Genomic DNA, 23122 nt, shown 5'->3' with positions numbered 1-23122 from the left:
CAGCCTCATGCAGTGTCCCGGAAGCCTGGGGCCAGGGGGATGACTGTGGGAAGCCCTCCCTTCTCTCGGGAGCAGCAGGCACAGGTGCGGAGGTGAGAAGAGATGGTGCTTGGGGGACAGCTGGTATGAGGAGCCCAAGGAGAGGACCCGAGGGACCTGCCGGAGACAAGACCAGAGAAAGGGCTGGAGCCAGCAGAGGCTGCGTGGGAAGGGGGCATAGCCATCAGCGGAGCTGTGGGGCTGAGACCACCACCAAAACACGGTACATTCTGAATGTAAACAAGTGGAATATTCTGGTCAAAATGAACCCACAATTCTTAAATTTTAGGTAATTGAAGCTCTGTCCCAAAAGCCATGGCACCCGCATTCCCCCAATTTCCCATAGACCTGCCAGGCGCTCCCTGCAGTCCCAACGTTCTGAGAGCCAAGCAGAGGAAGCCCGTGCAAGGCTGCAAACAGGTCCCTGTTCCTCTGCAATGTCCCCAGGCTTTGCACACAGTAGGTGCTCAACTGAGATAAATCAGGTTCAGACTCCTTCACAGGCTGAGTCCGGCAAGTGTGCTGTTTAGCTGTGGTGTCAGGTGGGGGGTCAGGTGAGGTGCCAAGTGGGGGGTTAGATGGGGGGTCAGGTGTGGTGCCAGGTGAGTGCCAGGTGGGAGGTTAGATGGTGGTCAGGTGAGGTGCCAGGTGGGGGGTCAGCTATAGACACCTGCAGCCTCCAGAGTCCAGAGGCCCCACCTCAGCTCAGAGAAGGTGCTGGCACTGGTCAGCACAGGACTGCTCACCAGCAACATGGGTGTGAGCAGGTCAGTGAGCCAAGTGGACTCTGCCCTAAATTATTCAGTCAGCAGATCACAAGCGCCTCTGGGCCTAGTTCCCGGCTGTGGAGTTCATGCCAGAGGCCATTCAAGAAGCTTTGGTCTCGGAAGGGTGGCACACGTGCTACCTGGTGCCCTTCTGCTGTTGGGAAGGAAGGCCCCCACAGCGTGTGACCGAAGGGCCCTGTGGCGACAAGCCTGTCTCAGGGAAGCGGCTTGGACAGTGTGTGTGCCCGACGCCTCGCCTGCAAGTGTGAGGAGCATGTCTGGCACTTTCACACCTGCTCATGCTTTGAAAAGCAGCAGGATACTTGGATTTGTTGCAGAAGCTGTTGATCAACACTGACCACAGGAGCGACTGATGCTGATTCTGGACACCAAATTGTACGCCTCTGGGTTCTAGGGTGACCAGACCGTTTCCCCTTTTCCAAAGTCCCCTTCAGACGCTGCTCCACCAGGGGGCGCCATGCGCCTGCACGCCACACCCTGGTCTGGCACATGTTGTCACCTGACGCCACCACCACCCTCTGCTGGCATCCTGCCAAGGACCCTGCTGTAAAGCCAGCTTGGGGAGTGTGGGTGAGGCAGCCTCTGGCCACCTCGGAACGGACCGAACCCTAGGCTCAAAGGCCACCACGAGGCTGATGATCTAGTGACCCACAGTCATTGGGGTCGGACCCAGCACACTCACAGACAACCGCGTTACTAAGTTCCAATGTTAACAATGTTTAGCTGCTACAAACATGAAACTTGGGGCATTAAGTGACCAGAGGTCATCCTGAAACAAGGGTTTGGCTGCTTCAGGCTAATCCCTACAGACATGCAGCAGCAGCTCCCCAAGCTAAGGGTGGCACTGGGGCCAGCAGGTGCTGCTCCCAGGCTCCTGTCCTCCCCAGCCCCCTGCACACGGGCTCTGTGGGCTCAGGAAGTGTGCTGGTGGCCCTGTGTTATTTCCTAAGCATCCAGGTGACTGTGCACGGCAGCCCAGCCATGGCGTGGGTGTACATGCAAAGGCTGCCCTGGACGGTTCCCACACCCACCTTGAAGTGCTCTATCTGTGCCAAACACTGGGTCCCGGCCTTCCTCGAATACACCGTGTATGCCTGCCCTCCAGTGGGGCTCTGACCCCTCCATCCACAGACACTGTGTCTGGAAGGCAAGGACTGACCACGCACTGGGGTCAGGAACTGCCTTGCCACCGTGGAACACTTCATACTAGAAGCAGCTAAAAACTGGGGGTTCTGCTTGGGACTTCCTTGGTTACAGAGACTGAAAGAATTTACGTGCAGTCAGAGCACAGCACGGGGGAGGGAACATCTCTGGGCAGGCTCTGCCACCATCTCTCCAGAGGGCACACGAGCAAAATGCCAGCAACCACCCAAGACCAGCCAAGGACAGTGGCCTCTGCTCTGCCCGTGGACTCCGCAGACGGTGATGGGCCTCTGCCTGAGGGACTAAAGGCGGCAGTCCCTCCAGACAGTGACGGTGGGTCCTCCTCCGTCCCCTCGTGGGCTCTGAGTCCCAGGCTCACTTCCAACCCGAGAGCCCGAGGATCTTCAGACCCCTCGGGGCTTCGCTCATCACAGCCCACCCAGGAGAGGCGGCACCTGGCCTGGGCACACAGGGCCCTGCAGGGTCCCAACAGCCGCCCCCCCGCTGTCCTTGGGCTGATGTACGCATAAGGGAAGGCGCTACTCCCACTTCTCACTCTTCACACGTGCTCACTTTGTCCTTGGACTGAACCATGCAGGTGGAAAGCCCCTTGAATACCAAGGTCAGGGAAAGCACTCCACCTGTTTGGTTAACTTAATACACAAAGCCATTACGGCTGAGGCTCGCAGCCTCCCTCACCAAAATCCCACAAAGCGCTCCAAGGACCTTCAACATAGGTGTCCCCCCGCCCCCAGGGGCCAGCCCACGGTTCTCCAAGCACAGCCCGGGATGGTTCAAAACCACAGAGCGAGCAGGCACATGTCACCATGAATTGGGGGCTGTTTTTTTTCCTGCTGGTCTGGTTCACTCACAAAAAACGACAGGACTGTGTTTTATGAGCGTGGAAGAGGCAGAGCTATCCAGGCCAGAAGGGGGGCACGACCGAGCCCCGAGAGGTGGGACCGAGTCTGGAGACTCCACCTTGGGTGAGGTGACCGAGCTGGACCAGAGCTGTCATTACACTTGGAGCCGACCCAGGAATGGCATAAGAAACGGATGCGGTTATGAAAAGAGGAAGACGGCATTTAGGAAGTGGGCCGAGGCCACCAGAAGGCCCAGTGGGGGAAGCAAGCTCCGAGGCTGTGGGGGGCCCAGCGAGCACAGGTCTGGCGGGTCTCCCACCAGCACCAGGGCTGACGTCGTTCTGTGTGTGGGTGGGCACGTGCCTCCGTGCACAAATGGGGCCTGGCAAGGGCTCAGGGGCTCCCGATGCCTGCCTGTCTGACACATAAATGGGGCAATCTGCCTTTGATTCTATGCGTTTCTGAGACATAAACGAAAGATGCTGCCATCTGACTTGTCCCCAGAATGTCTGAGACGCCATGAGGGAGGCTTCGCAGGCTGACATCACAAGCCCCGGCTGGGGGTTCCTAGGGGGTCAGGCGGTGAGCTGTGCCTGAGAAGGTGTGGAGGACTGGAGGGGACAGTGGGGGAGGCCGCAGCAGGGGGCACAGAGGGGCTGGGGGCCCCTGCAGCCTGTATGGGCGCCGTCGGGGCCAGCCACTGACCTGGGCACCAGCAGCATGAGGGGCTTATGACTCCAAATTGCTCAATTACTTTACCAATTTCCACAATTAGACATTTCAAAATAGAAGTGTTCTTTAAAAACAGGGGTATGACAACCAACCGTAAGTTGGCCAGTTGGCAGCTGGCTGAGGCTGAGGATTAGGTGTTAGAGAATTATCTTGTTAACTTTGTTAGGTGTGGTTAGGAAGACATCCCTGTGTTGGTTAGAGCCGTGTGGAAATGACTCAGGTCTGGATCTGTCTTCAGACTCTCCCAGCCACCCCCACCCCCGCCCCTGCCCCCAAGAAACCAACCAGCACAAATGAGCGGGGAAGGAAGAGGTTTAAGGCCTAGCAAACTGTAGAGTGCCGTTGAAGGTGGATGTGGGTCTCCTCACAGAGGCTCACTTCGTACTCTTCTCTCTACAGGAAATGTTACAGAAGTAATCAGAAAGCTAAGTGCAGTAGGGCAGGGAGGGGAGATGCTAAGCTTGTGCTGTTCCTACCGAATACGAACAAGTTCTGTGCCAACGGAGGAGGGGACAGAAGCAGCCCTCAGGACAAGGAGGCTGCACCCCACAACAACGCACAAGTGGGGGATCAGAGGCACTCAGTCTAAACCTGAAAATCTAATCGTCATTTCTTCCTGAACCATGGGTTCTAAAACACGAGAACAAATGAGGCATTCTTAATGTAGTCAATTATTTCTGAGGACTTCTATAGTCGCTGATGCCTCTAAAATCTGGTGAAAGTTCCAGATTGTGTCTCTGCAACAACACGTACACAGGTGTGGGGCCTCCAAGGAAACCTGGAGAAGTGATCAATTCCACAGGGTAGGGATGGTGGATGAGGACACACCCACTGACGTGCACCACCTGAAGAACCCTGGCAACAGAAACTAGCATGTAAAATCGGACCCGGGGATGATAGCCTGTGCGTACTCTCTCATTGAACTGAAAAGTGCCTTTCTGGCGTCCTTCATGTCTCTGTGGCATCTCCATGTGGTGATCGCTCTGGCCTGCAGAGTCCAAGGGCCATGCCCCTCCTGAATTCCCCCCAAAACCCCGGCCCCACGGCACCTGTGCCTGTCAGTGGACCTGTCGGTGTGCTGTCCTTCCCAGGATGGACGGGCACCATGGCCACCCCTTCCCGGCCTGAGAACCTCTAAGGGGCTTCCTTGAAACCATGTAGTAAAAACACTTTCCAAGAACAGGTGGGGTGCAGAGGACTTTGAGGGCAGTGGAAACACTGGGATACCATGGGAAACCATGACAGAGATACATGTCACTTGGCACCTGTCCCAACCCTCAGAACACATACCACCACGAGGGGCCTTTGGGCGAAGAAGATGTGTCAGCGTGGGTTCCCCAGCCTGATAAATGTCATAACCCCAGCATGTGTGCCGATGGTAGGGGAGACCGGGCATGGGGGCCGGGGGTACATGGGGAATCCCTATACCTGACCCTCAATTTTTCTGCTGAACCAAAAGCTGGTCTAAAGAGTAAATCCCAGGGGTCCACAGGGCCTCAGCTGGCCTAAGACCAGTCCTGTTACTGGTGATGATGAGTGGGAATGAAATCAGGGGGCTCCCTGACAGCCCAGACTGCACGCACTACTTCTTGGATTCTCAAAAAAGTCCTTAAAAAAAAACCCCAAAACCAGTAATAATCAAAGACGCCTGGGTGGCTCAGTCGGTTGAGTGTCCGACTTCGGCTCAGGTCATGATCTTGTGGTTGGTGAGTTCAAGCCCCGTGTCAGGCTCTGTGCTGACAGCTCAGAGCCTGGAGCCTGCTTCGGACTCTGTTTCTCTTTCTCTGTGCCCCTCCCCTGCTCACGCTATCAAAAATAAAGATTAAAAAGGATTTTGGAAAAAAAAACCCAGTAATAATAGTCATAATGATATTAACTCAAACTACTGACAACAACAGCAAACCTAGAAAAAAAATTTTTTTCAAGGAAAACTGGCCCCATTTAGGCGTCATGGTCTACAATCAGATCCCCATAAAAACCTTCTCAAGAAGCTTCCGGCAGGAGCCGTGGTGCCATGTCAGCCCCACTTGTCTGTGCTCTGTGCCGGAGCCACGGTGCGCTTCCTAACTGCAACGCAGTCCGAGGCCAGGCACTGGTGTGGACGCTCCTGAGCCTGGGCCCGTCAGCACATATACAAGACGTGGCTAGTTCCACGAAGAGGTTGTGTTTGGGGAAAGGAAGGCAGAGGGACAGGCTGGGGCACCAGACGACTGTCCGACCTGACCCCTCCAGAGCGCACCGTGCACACCTGCCTGCAGAGTGCCTGCCAGCTGGCCAGGCATGGCCGTTCCTACAGCGCACTTGTGGGCAGTCTTTGTCTGCAGGCCAGGGAACACCTACTCTCACAGGAAACCAGGCTTCACCTTGTTCAGGGAGCCAGTGGCCTCCAGGTTGGTAGGGAATGACCGGCTGGGTGCCCTGAGCAGTGAGGTCAGACCAGGAGGGCATTCGCAACAAAACAGGGCCAGTGGCTCTGGCAGTCACATGAACGTATCCAACCTTACACACCACTACCATTTCAGGGTAAAGCGGATTCTCGGGGGCCTGATGGAAGCAGGCTGCCTTCTGATGATGAGACCCTAAGATTCACAAGTGAGGAAGGGGCGAGGCCGGCAGTGCATGGCAGCCAGGCTCCGTCGGGCGCTTCCTCTGCACAGGCCCTGAGCACCTCACATGCACTGTCTCCGCCAAACCTCCCCTGGCCTGCGTCGGGGCATGACAGCAACCTGTGGACCCACCACCCTCTGGTTCCTACCGTGGGGCCGCCGCCCAATGTGAACACAAGAAATGGGTGTCAGAACCAGTCAAGTTTAGAGGCCAGGCCTGCCCTGTGGGCGGACTCATGCACACGGGTGACCGGGAGGACGTGCCTCACAGGCAACAGAAGTACATCAGAAAGAAGCCTGCAGGGAATTCACTTCCAGATACAGGAGGAAAAACACGGCACGCTAACTGGAAATGCCATTTGCGCAGAAACCAATGTGATGATTCTGAGGTGCTCCTGGCATGACGGGACTGGGGAGCATCCAACAGGGTCGCCGCTCTGGCCACAGCCTGTCTCCGCTGTCTGTGTCCTGCAGCGTCCTCGGGGAGATGCTGGAGGTGGAGCACGTCCTTCTCACACCCTCACAGGGCAGATAGGCCTTCTGTTCCCGGAAGCAAGTCTCAAGTGCGCGGCTTGTCAAGGGGAGGGAAGCGCTCCTCCGGTGGCGTGGCGGTCGTGGTCGGGCTGATGTGGAGGACTCCGGTCGGTGGGGCTCCCAGCCGCCTGCCTTCCCAAGGGCTCCTCAGCACACTGGCACTTACCTGGATGCCCAGCCGATGGCAGGCCGAGACACCAAACACAGGAAGACGTCTGCTCGGAGAGCCTTACCTTGTGTACACTTTTGGGGTTTTCCAGCCACGCATAGTACATTTCCTCCACATAGTTGGAGCTAGTCCCGCTGAGGAAGGGCTCAGCAGCAACGGGGGCGGTATAGCCCCGAACCTGCCCGAACGTCCTAGCTGCGGCCGGTCTGTTTTGTGAAAACGTCCTCACAGTCTGGGAGGCCGTCAACGGCCTCAACTTAGCAGCACAAGTCCTTAAGTGAAACATTCTCGTCCCGAAGCCTCTCGCGAGCGTCTGCACAAGAAAGGGAAGAGAAGTCAGAAAGTGTTTTAGTGAACAAGGCCACCAGGAAAGACTGGCGCACACACCAGGGACCCTGTGCCCCGCCCCAGTGCCCAGGCCCGCACTTGACATGACACTGAGGGGGAGACGCAGCTTCGGTCTCATAGGAGGGAAACGAAGCAACGATCGACATGTGATACTTGTCAAGTCTGTACATCGTGTGACACAATCACAGAAAAGGCAACAAGGATTATTCAATGGGATTAGATCAGGATTAATTACAAAGTGAGAAAGACATTTTCTTTTTTTGTTAAAAAATTTGTTTAGCGTTTATTTTTGAGAGAGAGAAAGACAGACAGAGAGAGTGTGAGTGGGGTAGGGTAGAGAGAGAGGGAGACACAGAATCTGGAGCAGGCTCTGGGCTCTGAGCTGTCAGCACAGAGCCTGACATGGGGCTCGAATTCACGGACTGTGAGATCATGACCTGAGCCAAAGTCGGACGCTCAACTGACTGAGCCACCCAGGTGCCCCGAGAAAAACATTTTCTAATCTATCCTGGAACTACTGAGCACCTGCTGGACCCAGAGTGCTCTGGAAAGTACAGAGAAACTAGAAAAACACTGTGTTCACCCTCAAATAATTTATCTTGAGGCAGAAGAGAAAACAATCATAAAAGAATCAGTAGAAGGAAAGACGGAGGTGGAAAAGTGTGGAAGGGGCCCAGAGGAAGAGCAAGAATTGTCTGATGAAAGACAGGGAGGGTGGGGTGAGCCGGGCAGGACCACACAGAGGATCCTGACACCCCACACGCAGCAAGGCCATGTTTCACAAGCACTGGGTGGGGGGGAGGCAAGGGGGTTCTGCCAGGGGAGTGAGTGGCTCTAACAAAGGTTCAAAAGGAAAGTACGCACAGCCATGGTTAAAGAGATGTCTACCTGCCCTGTGCCGCTAGACGGTCAGCAATGAGACACGACAGGACTCCACGAACCCCACAAAACCCCTAGAAGCCAGGTGCCAGCTCCTCTACTTATGGACTGCCTTTCTGAGTTTCAGTTTCTTTCTTGAAAGAAAGTCCCCAAGGTCACAGGGCCGTCAACAGCAGAGCCAGGATGCAAACCCTGTCTTCCTGTTCTGCCTGGCCCTTCAGTGGCTGGAGAGGAAGGGAGAGGCCGGGGCGGGAGGGCAGGGACTCCGGGAAGGAGGGGGGAGAGGGGGCCACTTAGTTGCTTCTGATCTGAGTGGACCTTGTGCTTGGCAGTCATAGTGCTTGACGGTCATAATTTTACTAAGCTTAACGTGTATACCTGTCCAACACAGCCACACTACAAAAGAAGTGGCTGTATGCACCAGACCATGCGAGAGCCAGACTGTTCCCAGGGTACCCTGAACCACTTGCAGCCATGTCTAAGAACCCTGCGTGTCTGAGGGCAGGGGCCCTATGCCGTCCTCCTCCCAAGAATCCTAGCTGCCCAGGGGCACCTCTATTCAGACCCCGGGGACCCCAGGAGGGTGGGAGGCAAGGCTCACCGCAGACCCCCGCCCAGGGCTGCCCTGTGTGCTGCTGGCCTACCACATCACTCACGCCAGAGCCTCAAAGTAGGTGCCCTGGCTGGAGTCACGCACCACCCCCCACCTACTGGAGGGAGATCCAAGCTCTGAAATGTGCTGAGAATTCCCCAGAAATACATGTTGAGTAAACTACCCTCTGTACTGTTTACAAGAACTCTTCCTCTTGGCCCCAACACGATCAGAGTACACATAAGGCCTGTGATGGAGAGGGCACCCAGCCGGCTCTGTGGCTTGGAAGAGACAGGTCAGCAAAAGGAAAAAGCAGGGGGGGGGTGCCTGGCTGGCTAAGCCAGTGGAGCATGTGACTCTTGATCTCAGGGTTGAGACTTTGGAAGAATCAGTTTCCGTCCTTCCAATTCCAAAGTCAACTGTAAGAATAGCGTGTTCTTTGCTAGAGACATTCAATTGTTCAAAGAGTTTCATGAAACCTTTGGGCTGTCCCAGAAGTCCAAGTGTTCTGACTTTCATTTGGATGAGTATTTCTGTTTCACAAAGGTGCCAAAAAATTCTATGGGGAAAAAGTAGTCTTTTCAACCAATGGTGTTGGGACAAGAGGGGTTCCACAAATAAAAGAACAAAATTGGGCCCTATCTCACACCATATCCAAAATTAACTCAAAATGGATCAAAGACCCAAACGGAAGAACTAAAAAACTGTAAGACCCTTGGAAGTTTCATAATTTCCAAGTTAAAATGGAGTAAATCTTTGTGGCCTTGAGTCAAGTAATGGATTATTAGTTAGGATATCAAAAGTACAAACAAATGAAAAAAACAGATAAATTGGACTTCATCAAAATAAAAGCCACGGTTTGTTGTCACAGGACACCAACAAGAGAGAGGAAACACAAACAGAATAGGAAAACATATGCACAAATCATATGATTATGTACAGAATACGTGAAAAAAAACCCCTCTTTTTAAAAATGTTTATTTATTTTTGAGAGAGAGAGAGAGAGACAGACAGACAGACAGACAGACAGAATGTGAGTGCAGGAGGGGCAGAGAGAGAGAGGGAGACACAGAATCTGAAGTGGGCTCCAGGCTCTGAGCTGTCAGCACAGAGTCTGATACAAGGCTCGAACCCACAGACCATGAGATCATGACTTGAGCCGAAGTCAGATGCTTAACCTCCTGAGCTGCCCAGGTGACCCCCAAAAAACACCTCTTGTAATTCAATAGTAAAGGGAAATATAACTAAATCAAAAATCTAACAAAGGATATGAACAATTTTCCAAAGAAGATATACAAATAGCCAAGAAGCACATTAAAAGTTGTTTGAAATAATCATTCATTAGGAAACTTCACATCAAAACCGTAAGAGACCACTTCACGCAAGGAGACTAGGTACAATTAGAGAGAAAATCAGTGTTGAAGACGTGGAGGAACTGGAGCCCCCTGCACCACTAGTGGGAACAGAAGCTGGTGTAGCCGTCGTGGAAAACAGTTTGGCAGGTCCTCAAAGAGTTAAACAGAAAGTCACCATATGACTCAGCAATTCCACTCCTAGGTACATAAAGGAGAGAAACGAAAACATATGTGTACACAAACATTTGTATGTGAGTGTTCACAGTGGCATTATTCATACTAGCCCCAAAATGTAATAGAGTGGGCAATAAAAAGGAAGGAAATACTGTTATGTGCTGCAACACAGACAAACTTCGAGAATGTGAAGAAAATCATCCACAGAAAACATACTGTGTGATTTCACTCCTATAAAACGTTCAGAAAGCCTGTGGGTGGCTGCCCAGGGCTGGGGGCCGGCGGATGGGGCCGAGTGCACACATGGCTGCTGATGGGTGTGCAGTTTTTTAGTTTGGGGGGGTGGTGCGATGAAGATGCTCCATGACTAGATTATACTGATGGTTACACAACCTTCTAACATACTGGAGAATTCCCCATCGTAAAACTTCAACGGGTGAATTGTATGGTATATGAATTGTGCCAAAAGTTGTTTCAAAAAGAACTATGTCTGGGGCGCCTGGGTGGCTCAGTCAGTAAGCGTCCGACTTCAGCTCGGGTCATGATCTCGTGGTTCATGAGTTCGAGCCCTGCGTCGGGCTCTGTGCTGACAGCTCAGAGCCTGGAGCCTGCTTCAGATTCTGGGTCTCCCTCTCTCTTTGCTCCTCCCCAACTCACACTCTGTCTCTCTCTCAAAAATAAACATTAAAAAAAATTAAAAAAAAAAAAAGAACTATGTCTAAGAAAAAAATAAAAGTGAGTCTACCAGTATCAAAGTGACACTACTTGTGATCCATAATTTCAAGACGTAGGTCTAAACCTGTCCACTTGAAAAAACAACATTTAAGATAAACACAAACCAAAGCAAACTTTGTTTTTAAGGGTTCAATCTACTGCCCCTCAGAACCTACATGCTGATGTTAGACAGGACTTTACCTGTGCCTGGACCTTCCCCAGCTGGGCATACACTTTACCCAAGGCCACCTCCCCGTACACAGAGTGGAGAGATAAACTGACTCCTGATGCCTATCAGGGTCACGTCAGCTGGGCAGGGGTGCAATTAGAGAGGCAAGGTCTAACAAGCACAGGCTGGGCAGTTCCTCAGGAAAGGAGTCCCAGGAAAGGAGCACGCGATCGCGATGTGATCGTTCCCTGTGCACGTTACCGGACAGCAGTTTTAAAAGCATAACAACTTATCTTGAAAACGTTCCCCATTCTCTTCTGTTACGGTTTTGGATGCAGGAAGATTCAGGTAACGAATCAAGAACACAACGCATGCTACGTGCCTGCACGGCCACCTTTACCGTACTTCCCGCAGCTGGACACAGACAGAAACGTGCACAGAGAGCACAGATATCAACTGTCCCCTCGCTGGCAGACAATCTCAAAGAACTCAAGTCTTTTACTTGGGAAGCCTCGTCCAGCAACAAACTGAAGGACAGGGAGGTAGTGAGGACCACTTTTCAGTGCAAAGGACTCTTGTTGGTACCAGGTAGAAACGATGGTCAGCCCACAGGACACACGGGCAAAGTGACCACGTTGCTGTGCAAGCCTCAGACACATCGCAGGCTCTGCATTTAGGCTCTTCTGTCATCAGGTGTGCTCCCTGGCATCGCTTTTTGTGATTATGATGCAGAAGTGAAAATACTTTTGCACACTTTAAAAGTGTTCTATGACTAAAGAATTACGACTTACCGGCAGGAAAAAGACCAACTCATCTCTCTTAAAAACCAAGTTCCCAAGGTGCAAGGTTCCCAGATTACCATGGAGTGGGCAACTGACCAGGTTGCTGGGAGAGACTTCCACCTCCGAGGTCAGAACCCCCACCAGGTTTCGGGGCGCCTTCACCCAGACTGCCACTGTGCGGTGCTCTGGGGTGCGGCCAAGCAGGCATCCTTCAATGACCAGAATATAAATGATTAAGTATTTATTAAAGCAAGGCTAGGGGCACCTGGGTGGCTCAGTCGGTTAAGCGTCCGACTTCAGCTCAGGTCACGATCTCGCGGTCCGTGAGTTCGAGCCCCGCGTCAGGCTCTGGGCTGATGGCTCAGAGCCTGGAGCCTGTTTCCGATTCTGTGTCTCCCTCTCTCTCTGCCCCTTCCCCGTTCATGCTCTGGCTCTCTCTGTCTCAAAAAAAAAAATAAATAAATAAATAAACATTAAAAAAAAAATTTAAAAAAAGCAAGGCTATTTGTCAATATTTATTAAACATTTTAAAGGCACATAAAGGACTTGTTTCTCACTAAATGCAGCTAAAGAAATAAGATGCTACACTTAAACCCAACAAAACAGGAGTGGAAAGGGATCTGGGGGCTCGAAAAGATACAGCATCAAGTCCTCAACTTTCTTTCTGCCTCACGTATCCCAGACTAGGTGCTGAAGAAGCTGGCAATCCAGAAATGCCGACCAATAGAAACAGAAGCCCCTGCTCTCTCTGATCAAAGGACAGACATTTCTAGACAATAACTGCTCTACTGCAGCCTGCGGCTAACCCCACAGAAAACACTGTGGCCCACCACTACCCCAACTGATGGTGTCAGAGAAGATCCGGGGCTTCCATCCCCACCGGATGACCCCCAGCAGGTCCATGGAGGCCAGGAAGGGGCCTGCAGTCCACCTGTGCCCTCAGCAACAGGGCAGCACCCCTCCTTTCCCACGCAGGGTTGAATCACAAAGGCCTACTGGGGAACGTTCACCCACACAGCAATAACAAGGATTCCCTCCCTGCAGACACCAAGGAGGCTGGGTGGGGAGCCTGGATTCCACCCTTGCCCAGCAGTAATGAGGCAGCACCCAATGACGCCCAACAGTGTCAGCAGAAGCCTGTGTTCAGACATTTAAGATCCAGAGTCTCACATACAGAACACCCAAAATGTCCAAAATTTAACCAAAGATCACTCATCACATCAAAAAGCAGGGTGATCTCAACCAAAACAAAAAAGAACAATCTATAGACACCAAGAAGACAGACCTGTTAGAAATATCTGGCAAAGACTTTAAAGGAGCCCAGCCTCAAAACACTTCCTTGAGCAACTATGAACAAGTTTGAAAACAAACAAACAAACAAACAAATTAAAAGCCTCAACAAAGAAAGAGAAGACATAAAGAAGAACCAAATGGAAATTCAGAACTCAAAAATAACCAAAATAAAAAAATCTGATGGGTTAAATTGCAGAATGAAAGGGACAGAAGAAACTCAGAGAACGTGAAGAAAGAACAAAAAAAAGTACTCAGGTTGAACAGTAAATACAGACTGAAAGAAAAATGAACAGCATCTCAGTGACATGTGGGACTATCATACAAGATTTAATGATGAATGTGAATGCCATCATATTAATGATGACATGAAAATGTCATCAGAATCTCAAGAGAAAAAGAAAAAGGGAGGGGTGGAAGGAGTATTCAAAGAAATAATGGCAAAAATTTCTCAAATTTGGCAAAAGACAACCACCTAAAGATTTGAGAAGATGGGTGAACCCCAAAAAGAATAAACCCAAAGAAATCCACTGTAAGACACACTATAATCAAACTTGATTAAAAAAAATTTTTTTTAGTGTTTATTTTTGACAGAGAGAGAGAGAGAGAGAGAGACAGACAGAGCATGAATGGGGGAGGGGCAGAGAGAGAGGGAGACACAGAATCTGAAGCGGGCTCCAGGCTCTGAGCTGTCAGCACAGAGCCCGACGTGGGGCTTGAACTCACAGACTGCGAGATCATGACCTGAGCCGAAGTCAGACGCTCAACCGACTGAGCCACCCAGTCGCCCCCCCAAAAATTTTTAATGTTTATTCTCGAAAGAGAGAGAGAGAGAGAGAGAGAGAGAGAGGCAGAGAGAGAGACACAGAATCAGAAGCAGGCTCCAGGCTGAGCTGTCAGTACAGAGCCTGACATGAGGCTCGAACTCACTAACTGTGAGATTATGACCTGAGCTGAAGTCGGACGCTTAACCCAGGTGCCCCCCTAATCAAACTTGAAAACTACAAACAATTTGAACAGCGTATTTCTCACCAGAAACTATGGAGGCCAAGAGAAAGTGGCACAATTCGTTTCAAGTGCTGAAGGAAAATCATTGTCAACCCAGAATTCTATGTCCAGTGAGAATATTCTTCAGGAATGAAAAGGGAATCAAGACATTCTCAGATGATGAAAAACTAAGAGACGATAGGCAGACCTACCTAAGTGAATGGCTAAATGAAATTCTCTAAACAGAAATGAAATGATAAAATGAGGAATCCTCCTTTAACAAGACTATCTAACATCTAAGTGGTTAGGTCAGCTGACCAGAGCCTCATGCCTGCTTTTTTATCAAATCTTAAAATCTCCACCTTTTAATTACCTAATGAATCATGTTTTAGAACATTTACATTTGATGTGATTTTTGTTATGGTTTAGGTTAAATCTATCATCTTGTTTTTTGTTTTTTATTTGTTCTCTTTGTTCTCATTTTCTTTTTCTGTTTTCTTTTGTGTTAAGTAAGTTTTATCATTCCATTTTATCTCTCTTGTTGGCTTAGTGTATCTCTTTGCCTGTCAGTGATTGCTAGTGCAGTATCCTAAACTACACATACACATATGTACAGATGTACAGAAAGATCTACACCATACTATATAAAAAAAAAAAAGAATCCTCCAACATCATGAAATAACAAAGAATAACATATGGGTAAATATAATTTCTTTCTTCTCTTGAATCTTCTAATTCTGTATAATGGATGAAGCAAAAATTGCAATATGTCTGATGTGATTCTAAACATACGTAGAGGTAATACTTGAGACAATTTTAAATGAGGGAGGGCAAAGAAATGTAAATGGAGGCACGCTTTCTACACTTCACTCAAACTGATAAAATGGTAACACCAACAGACTGTGATAAATTGTGTACATATAATACCGGGCCAATCACTAAGAAGGCCATATAAAGAGACATTCTCAAAATCAGCGTTTATAAGTAAAAGTAGAATTTTGACATGTGTTCAAATAATCTGCAAGAAGTCAGGAAAAAGAAAGCAGAGAAACAAAAAATAAAGAAGATTAAAAAAATGACAGGCTCGGGGCACCTGGGTGGCTCAGTTGGTTGAGGGTCCTACTTGGCCTCAGGTCATGACCTCACAGTCTGTGAGTTCAAGCCCTGTCTCGGGCTCTGTGCTGACAGCTCAGAGCCTAGAGCCTGCTCCAGATTCTGTGTCTCCCTCTCTCTCTGCCCCTTCCCCACTCATGCTCTCTCTCTCTGTCAAAAATAAATAAACATTAAAAAAAAAAATGACAAGCTCAACTCCTAATATACCAACAATTACATAAAACGATCTAATTACAGCAATTAAAAGACACTGATTGGCAAAGTGAATAAAACAGGATCCACCTATATGCATGTCTACAAGAAACTCAACTCAAACAAAATTATATAGAATAATTGAAAGCAAAGAGATGAAAAATTACATATCATGCAAATGTTAATCAAAGGAAAGCAGAAGTGCTATGTTGCCAAAATAGACATCAGAGCCAAGAAAATCTGGAGACAGAGACATTATACGATGATAACAGGTCAATCTACTAAGAAGATACTGCATGCATCAAACAACGTAAGGGTAAAATATGTGAATCAAACTACTAAAAAGATGACAAACCCACAATTATAATTGGAGACTTCCAACTTCCAATGCCCTCTTTCAACAAGAGGTAGAACAGCTAGACATTAGATCACAAGTATATAGAGGAATTTGGCAGAAGTACAAACTACCACAATTAACCCAATATAAAATGATTTTACAACCCTACAACTATTTTTTTTTAATTTTTTTTTTCAACGTTTATTTATTTTGGGGACAGAGAGAGACAGAGCATGAACGGGGAAGGGGCAGAGAGAGAGGGAGACACAGAATCGGAAATAGGCTCCAGGCTCTGAGCCATCAGCCCAGAGCCTGACGCGGGGTTCGAACTCACGGACCGCGAGATCGTGACCTGGCTGAAGTCGGACGCTTAACCGACTGTGCCACCCAGGCGCCCCTACAACCCCACAACTATTGAAGAAATGTAATATATAATTAAAAATCTTAAAAAAGTAATTTTCTGGCCTAGATGGTTTCACTGGGGAATCCTACCAAATGTTCAGAGATTAATTAATTCCAATCCTACACAATCTCCTCCAGAAAATATGAGAAACCAATTCATTTTATGAAACTGTTATTTCCCTGAAACCAAACCCAAAGACAGTACCAAAAAAAAAAAAAAATGCTTCAAAGTAATATTCGTCATGAGTACAGATGAAAAAGAAAATCCTTAACAAAATTCAGCAAATAGAATCAAGGAATGTATAAACACAATTATACTCCATGACCTAGTGGGGCTCATTCCAGGAATGTAAGGTTGGTTCCATATTCAGAAAAACAACATAATCTATCATACTGACAAGCTAGAAAAGAAAAATCACAGGAGGGGCACCTGAGGGGCTCAGTCGGTTAAGCGTCCAACTCCGGTTCAGGGTCATGATCTCACAGTTTGTGGGTTTGAGCCCCATGTCAGGCTCTGTGCTGACAGCTTGGAGCCTGGAGCCTACTTCAGATTCTGTGTCTCCCTCTCTCCCTGCCCTTTCCCCATTCACACTCTGTCTCTCTCTCTCAAAAATAAACATTAAAAATTTTTTAAATCACGTGATCATAACAATAGACGCAGATAAAACATTTCACAAAATTCAACAGCTACTTATGATAAAAACCCTCAGAACGGTAGCAGAAGGGAATGTCAATTTGATACAGCACATCCACAAAGGCCTACAACTGACATTATACATAACAGTGAAAGACTGAATACTTCTTTCTAAAGTTTTTTTTTAACGTTTATTTATTTTTTTGAGAAGAGACAGAGCATGAGCAGGGGAGGAGAAAGAGGGAGACAAAGAATCTGAAACAGGCTCCAGGCTCCGATCTGTCAGCACAGAGCCCGACACGGGGCTCGAACTCACGGACCGCGAGATCATGACCTGAGTCGAAGTCAGATGCTTAACCGACTGAGCCACCCAGGCGCCCCTCTGAATACTTCTTTCTAAAACCGGGAGCAACACCGGCGAGGACGTCTATGCTTATGCCTGCTACTCAGCACAGTACTGAGAACAGCAGCCAGAACAAAAACGGAAAACAAGAAACTAAAAAGCATACAGATTAGAGATTAGGGAAGAATACTACAACTGTTTGCATATGGACATGGTTGTCTTGATATAAAATTTCCAGGAATCTACAAAATCACAGAACCAACAAGTGAATTTGGCAGGATCATAAAATACTAGACGAACATACAAAAATCATTAACATTTCTATATGCTCTTAACACAAGAAAACCAAAACTTTAAAAAAAAGAAATATTAGGGGTGCCTGGGTGGCTCTATCAGTTTAGCATCCAAGTCTTGATTTTAGCTCAGGTTGTGGGATCGAGTCCCTCATCAGGCTCCAGGCTGAGCATGGAGCCTGAGATTCTTTCTCTCTCCTCCTCTGTCCCTCTCCCCCAATTCATATGCACATGTTCTCTAAAGAAAAAAAAAAAAAAATGTTAGAAAGGATTATTTAGTGTAAGTCTAACAAAACAGGTGCAGGACCTGTATGCTGAACACTACAAAACACTGATGAAAGAAATAAAAAAATCTAAATAAATGGAAAGACACACTGTTCATAGATGGGAACAATGAACACGGGAAAGATTTTGATCATCTCCAAACTGATATATAGACACAACACAATTCCTATCAAAATCCCAATCCACCTAATTTCAAGATTTATTATATAGCTACAGTAATCATAAACCATGAGGTATCGATGGACCAAAAGTCCAATGGGACAGAACAGAGAACTCTGAAACAGACCCACATAAACACAACAAATTTGTGACAAAAATGCCAAAGCAATTCAACAGAAGTCTTTTCAACAAATGGTATTGGTTGGCAACCAATGAATGGTATTCACAGGCAACCAACCCCACCTGAAAAATAAAACAAAAAAACACCTCAAACTAGATTTCACACCTTATATGGAAATTAATTCAAAATGAATCAGAGATTTAAGTGCACAACACAAAACTATGGAACTTACAGAAAAGTACCTAAGAGAAACCCTTCAGGAACTATAGCTAAGCAGAGTCCTTAATTTTGACACCAAAAGCATGATCCATAAAATGCAAAATTGATAAACTGGACTGCATCAAAATGAAAAACTTTTCCTCTGCAAAAGATCCTGTTAAGAAAATAAAAAGATAAGCTACAGATTAGGAGAAAAATATCTGCAAATCATGTGTCTAACAAAGGACTGGAGTATATAAGGAATTCTCAAAACTCAACATTACAAAAAAAAAATCTATCATAAAATGGGTAAAAGACCCCAAAAAAGGCATAACTCAAGAAGATATACGGACGGCAAGGAAGCACATGGGAAAATGTATGACGTCACTAACCATCAGGGAAATGTAAATTAGAACCTCAATGACACATTACTACACATCTATTAAAATGGCTAAAATAAAGAAACAGTATCATCCTGAAGTGCTGGCAAGGATGTGGAAAAAGTGGATCTCAAATACACTACTAGTGGGAAGGTAAAATGGTATAGCCACTTTGGAAAAACTTGGCTATTTCTTAAAACAGTAAAAACGCAAACACTCTATGTCTTAGTAATTGCACTCCTAGGCATTTGTCCCAGAGAAACAAAAACTTATGTTCACATGAAAACTTGCATATGAATGTTTATGGCAGCCGTATTCATAACTGCCAGAGAATGGAAACAACTCAGACGTCCTTTATTGCATGAATCAACTGTGGTACATCCACAGCCTGAAAGGAACTACCAATCCAGGCGACAAGCTGCATGCACCTGCAGAGAATCATGAGTAGGAAAAAATCAATCTCAAAAGGCTACATACTGTGATTCTCTTTACATAACATGCTTTGTTTGCCAAAATCATAGAAATGGAGAGATTAGTAGTTGCCAGGAGCTAAGGACACAGAGGCAGGAGGGAACAGGTGTGGCTGTAAGAAGGCAACAGGAGGGATCCTTGTGACTACGGAAATAGTCCATATCTTCACTGTTATCCGTGCCATTATCTGGCTGTGATATCATACTATAGTTGTTGCAAAATGTTATCACTCTAAGAACGGGATAAAGGAACACTGGGATCTCTCTGTACTATCTGTTGTAACTGCATGTAATATGTTTATGTGTACAATTCTCAAAACATATCTCAATAATTATACGGTTATCCCCAAATAAAAAACTATCTACAAATTTAAAAGGTAGACGGTACATTTTTTTTTTAATGGGGCAGTGAGACCAGTTAAAAGTAGATCTGATATGCACATAAGCACAGATACATGAACATATGATATACATGTGATATGCATTTAATAAATATGGCAAATATTTGCCATTTAATAAACTGTGCAAATTTAAATGAAACCAACAGAAATTCATGTTTCTGAAACTAGTTTTTTTTTTTTTTTAATTTACTAATTTTGAGAGAGAAAGCATGCACACATGGGGGAAGAGCAGAGAGAGAACCCTAAGCAGCCTCCATGCCGTCAGCGCAGAATCTGACTTGGGGCTGGATCCCATGACTGTGAGATCACAATGTGGGCTGAAATCAAGAGTCAGATGCTTAACTAATTGAGCCACCCAGGTACCCCTGAAATTAGGTTTTAAAAGTAACTGAACTGTGATGGTTGCATAACTGTGAATACACTACAAATTGTTTAGTCATATACTTTAAATGAGTGAATTGCACGGTGCGTGTGAACTGTGTCTCCAAAGAGGTGTGTGTAAAAGAAAAAACTGAAATGTGGAAAGCACTCTTAATCATCAGGAAACTCTGATCTTTCTCCAACGTTCCACGATCCTCAGCTAATTGGCAAAGCTAGAATAGTATTGCATGTTCTCATATGAAGTGTGTCCTCACAAAAACACTGGTTTGACTATTGTAGTCCCCGCCACTGTCAAACAAGGTTTCATTCCAGGCCACTTGTCCTGAAGCTGCTCAGAGCTGTCAGCCTGGCAGCAAGCGTCCAGTCCCTGCTTCACAGGACAGGACTGCAGAATGAGGCACGGAGGAGCACCAAGACAGACATCACACCTCTCCCCCCCATGCTGCAAGTTTTCTACTACATTCTGGTACAGCTTACACTTCTGTCAGGCAGCTTCGCAAAGGGGAGGCGGCACAGGACTAGCATGCTGCTCCAAGAAATGTGCATCACCTCAACACGGGCTATCAAACCTCCTGAAGAAGGATGAATACCAAGGGGTGCGGCAAGGAGATTCGCAGGGAATAGAATGGATGTGGTGGGGTGGTGATGCTGGGAGGTGTCACCCTGAGAGCACAGGGAGAAGGAGGGGTATTATGGAGTAATGAGTACAGGGTGTGCTGTAGGGTGATCTCCCCAGGGTGTTACCTTAGTTAGGAGTGCAGGGAGAAGGATGGGTGTGGTGGGTGGGCTGCTAAGGACAGAGGGGTACTGAGTACACGGGTGTTGAGGGCAGAGGAGTACTGAGTACATGGGGTGCTGTAGGGTGATCTCACCAGGGTGTTACCTTAGGAGTGCAGAGAGGATGGGTGTGGCAGTGTGCTGAGGATGGAGGAGTACTGACTACACAGGGAGCTGAAGAAATTAAGGACTCAAGGGTGTCAACCCAGGAGCACAGGGAGAAAAATGGGTGTGGTGAGGTACTGCATAGGGCAAGTACTGAGTACAGGGTGCTTCAGGGTGCTCTGCTCGACTGTCACCCCAGGGGCTCAGGGAAGATAGGTGAGACAGGGTACTGAGTACACATGGTGCTGCAAACATCAAATATGCTCATAGATCTCCTCAGGAGTGCAAAGACAATGGGTTTGGCGGGGTACTGAGCACATAGGGTGCTGATCCACTCGAGGACATCATCCTAGCCGTGCAAGGAAGATGGGTGTGGTGGGGTACTAAGATGGGTCCTGAATATACAGGGTGCCGGGGGAAGTCTGCTCAAGGGCGTCTCCCCAGGAACAGGGGAGGATGGGTGTGGCGGGGTACTGAGTCCGGAGGAGGCGTACTGAGCACGACGGGGGCTGAACAGGGTAGACACACTCTAGGGCGTCTCCCCAGCGGCGCCCGCAGCCAGAACAGAGGCGGACCCCGCACAGGCTCTGGCGTGGAGCACGGGCCCGGCGCCCTCAAGCCGTCCCGTCAAGGGCGCGCCACCCTTCCGTCCGCGCAGAGGACAGAGACGGGAGGCTCCCTCGTGACGCCTCCTCGACCTTGGGGGTCACCCCGGCCTGGCGCCCGTTCCCTCACATCCGCCGCGCGTCCCGCCCCCCCGCCCGCCTCAGCCAATCGCGCGTCGCTCCGCGCCCCCCGCGACGCCCGCGCGCGCCCGCACCCGCCAATCTCTGCCTGTCAGGCGGCGCTCGCCGCGCCAATGGCTGTCACGCCCGTCCGTCAGGTCCCGTCCCGCCCACCTCCCTCCGTCAGCCCTGCTCCATCCGGCTTCACTCCCTGTCACCGCAGCGCCAGTGACAACGAGGACGCGGCGCCCTCGCCCTCTGCTGCAACCCCCGCCTCCTACCCAAGGGCGCGGGTCTTCTCGCACCGGGCCAGGCCCGGGGGCAGCGCGCGCTTACCTGTCCTCTGCTCAGCTCCACCCGAATGAGGCGCCGACACCCCACTCCGGGGCACCAAACTCTTGACCCCGCCCCGGCGTGTGGCGTCAGCACGCAGCCCCGCCCCCGGAAGAGAAGGCCCACCCCTGCCGCCTGGGCGTCATAGAGCCGCGCCGGCGTTGCTGCAGCGCGTGCCAGTGGCTTGTGGTGGGCGGGGCGGGTTCGGGTGCTGCTGAGCGCTGGGTTTTGCGCGTGCCCAGTAGTGTCGCCGGCGGTGGGCTCCCTGCCTGGGTTGGCGTGGTCGGAGCGGAAGGAGACAGTTGGACGGCAGGCCTCGGGGCGTCGCGAGTGGGTGTTGAGGCCGTCGTGGACGTGAAGGCTTTTCGCAGGGGCGGCGGGGCGCTGGACTCTGCTCTGCGCCCCCCCAGAAGCCTTCCGCGGGGTCGTCGTCCTGGCAAGACAGGAAAAGTGCGTGCCCCTTCTCCCGAGCTAGAAGTCGTGCAGGGCTCCTCCTCGGAGGCCGCGGGCGGGGGACGTTGCCCGGTCTCGGAGCGGGATCCCGCGGACCTGCAGTACTGCTGAAGTGTGGCAGGGCGTGCAGACCCCCGGCTGGGAAGGTCAGCCCCTCGCAGCTCTGCGCGCTGACCGCTGCCAACGGGAAGCCTCCTCTCCCGGGCACGGGTCTGCACGTCCCTCCCCCACCCCCCTGTCCCCGTGTCCACAGGTCGCGGACCTTAGGCCCAACACTTTTGGAGGGCAGAAATAGAGAGCTAGAGTATAAACGGCTTTGACCATAGCCCTGTGCAGTACGTTACGTCCCCATCGCTCCGTTAGCTTATAACCGAAAGGCTAGGTCTCCTAATCCCCTTCACCTACTGTGCCTGCTCCCCACCCCCCCTACACGGCTGGTAGCCAACAGCACCTTTCCTGTGCCTCGGTGATGTTGCACATCTTTTCAAGTGCCTGTTGGCTGGTTTTAGCTTTTATGTTTAGGTGGTTTATCCATTTTGAGTTAATTTTTGTGTTTGGTGTGTGTTAGGGGTCCAGCTTCTTATGAACTCAGGCTGTTCCAGCACCGGCTGTTGAAAAGAGGATTCTTTTCCGTTGAATGGACTTGGCACCCTTTTTGAAATAAGTTGACCATATAAGTTGGGTTTGTTTCTGGACTCTTCAGTTCTATTCCGTGGGTCTGTCTTTATGCCACGGCCACGTTGTTTTGATTACTGTAGCTTTGTAGTATTGGACTCCTTAAGTGTGAGTTCTCCAACTTTATTCCACTTTTTCAAGATTGTTTTGGCTATTTGGGACCCCTTCTAATTCCATATAA

General features: G+C 49.3%; 1 protein-coding gene across 4 annotated transcripts in view; it reads right to left on the bottom strand.

Annotated features, from left to right (window-relative positions):
- OGDH (oxoglutarate dehydrogenase) overlaps window positions 1–21948 on the bottom strand; it is a 65068-nt gene extending 43120 nt beyond the window's left edge. For 3 of the 4 annotated variants that reach the window (XM_040454974.1, XM_040454971.1, XM_040454973.1), the window contains exons 1-2: window positions 21817–21947; window positions 6939–7187 (exon numbers count right to left, since the gene is read on the bottom strand). In XM_040454974.1, coding sequence (XP_040310908.1) covers window positions 6939–7160 — 222 coding nt within the window. In that variant the 5' untranslated portion in view covers window positions 7161–7187; window positions 21817–21947. Of the gene's footprint in view, window positions 1–6938; window positions 7188–21816 lie in introns of all 4 variants that reach the window. The other variant, XM_040454972.1, reaches the window with a different exon arrangement.
- Window positions 21949–23122: the final 1174 nt, after the last annotated feature.

This window comes from Herpailurus yagouaroundi, unplaced genomic scaffold, assembly GCF_014898765.1.
Source record: "Herpailurus yagouaroundi ecotype Mexico unplaced genomic scaffold, PumYag 214, whole genome shotgun sequence".
NCBI lineage: Eukaryota > Metazoa > Chordata > Mammalia > Carnivora > Felidae > Herpailurus > Herpailurus yagouaroundi.
This window is presented reverse-complemented; position numbering and strand designations above follow the sequence as displayed.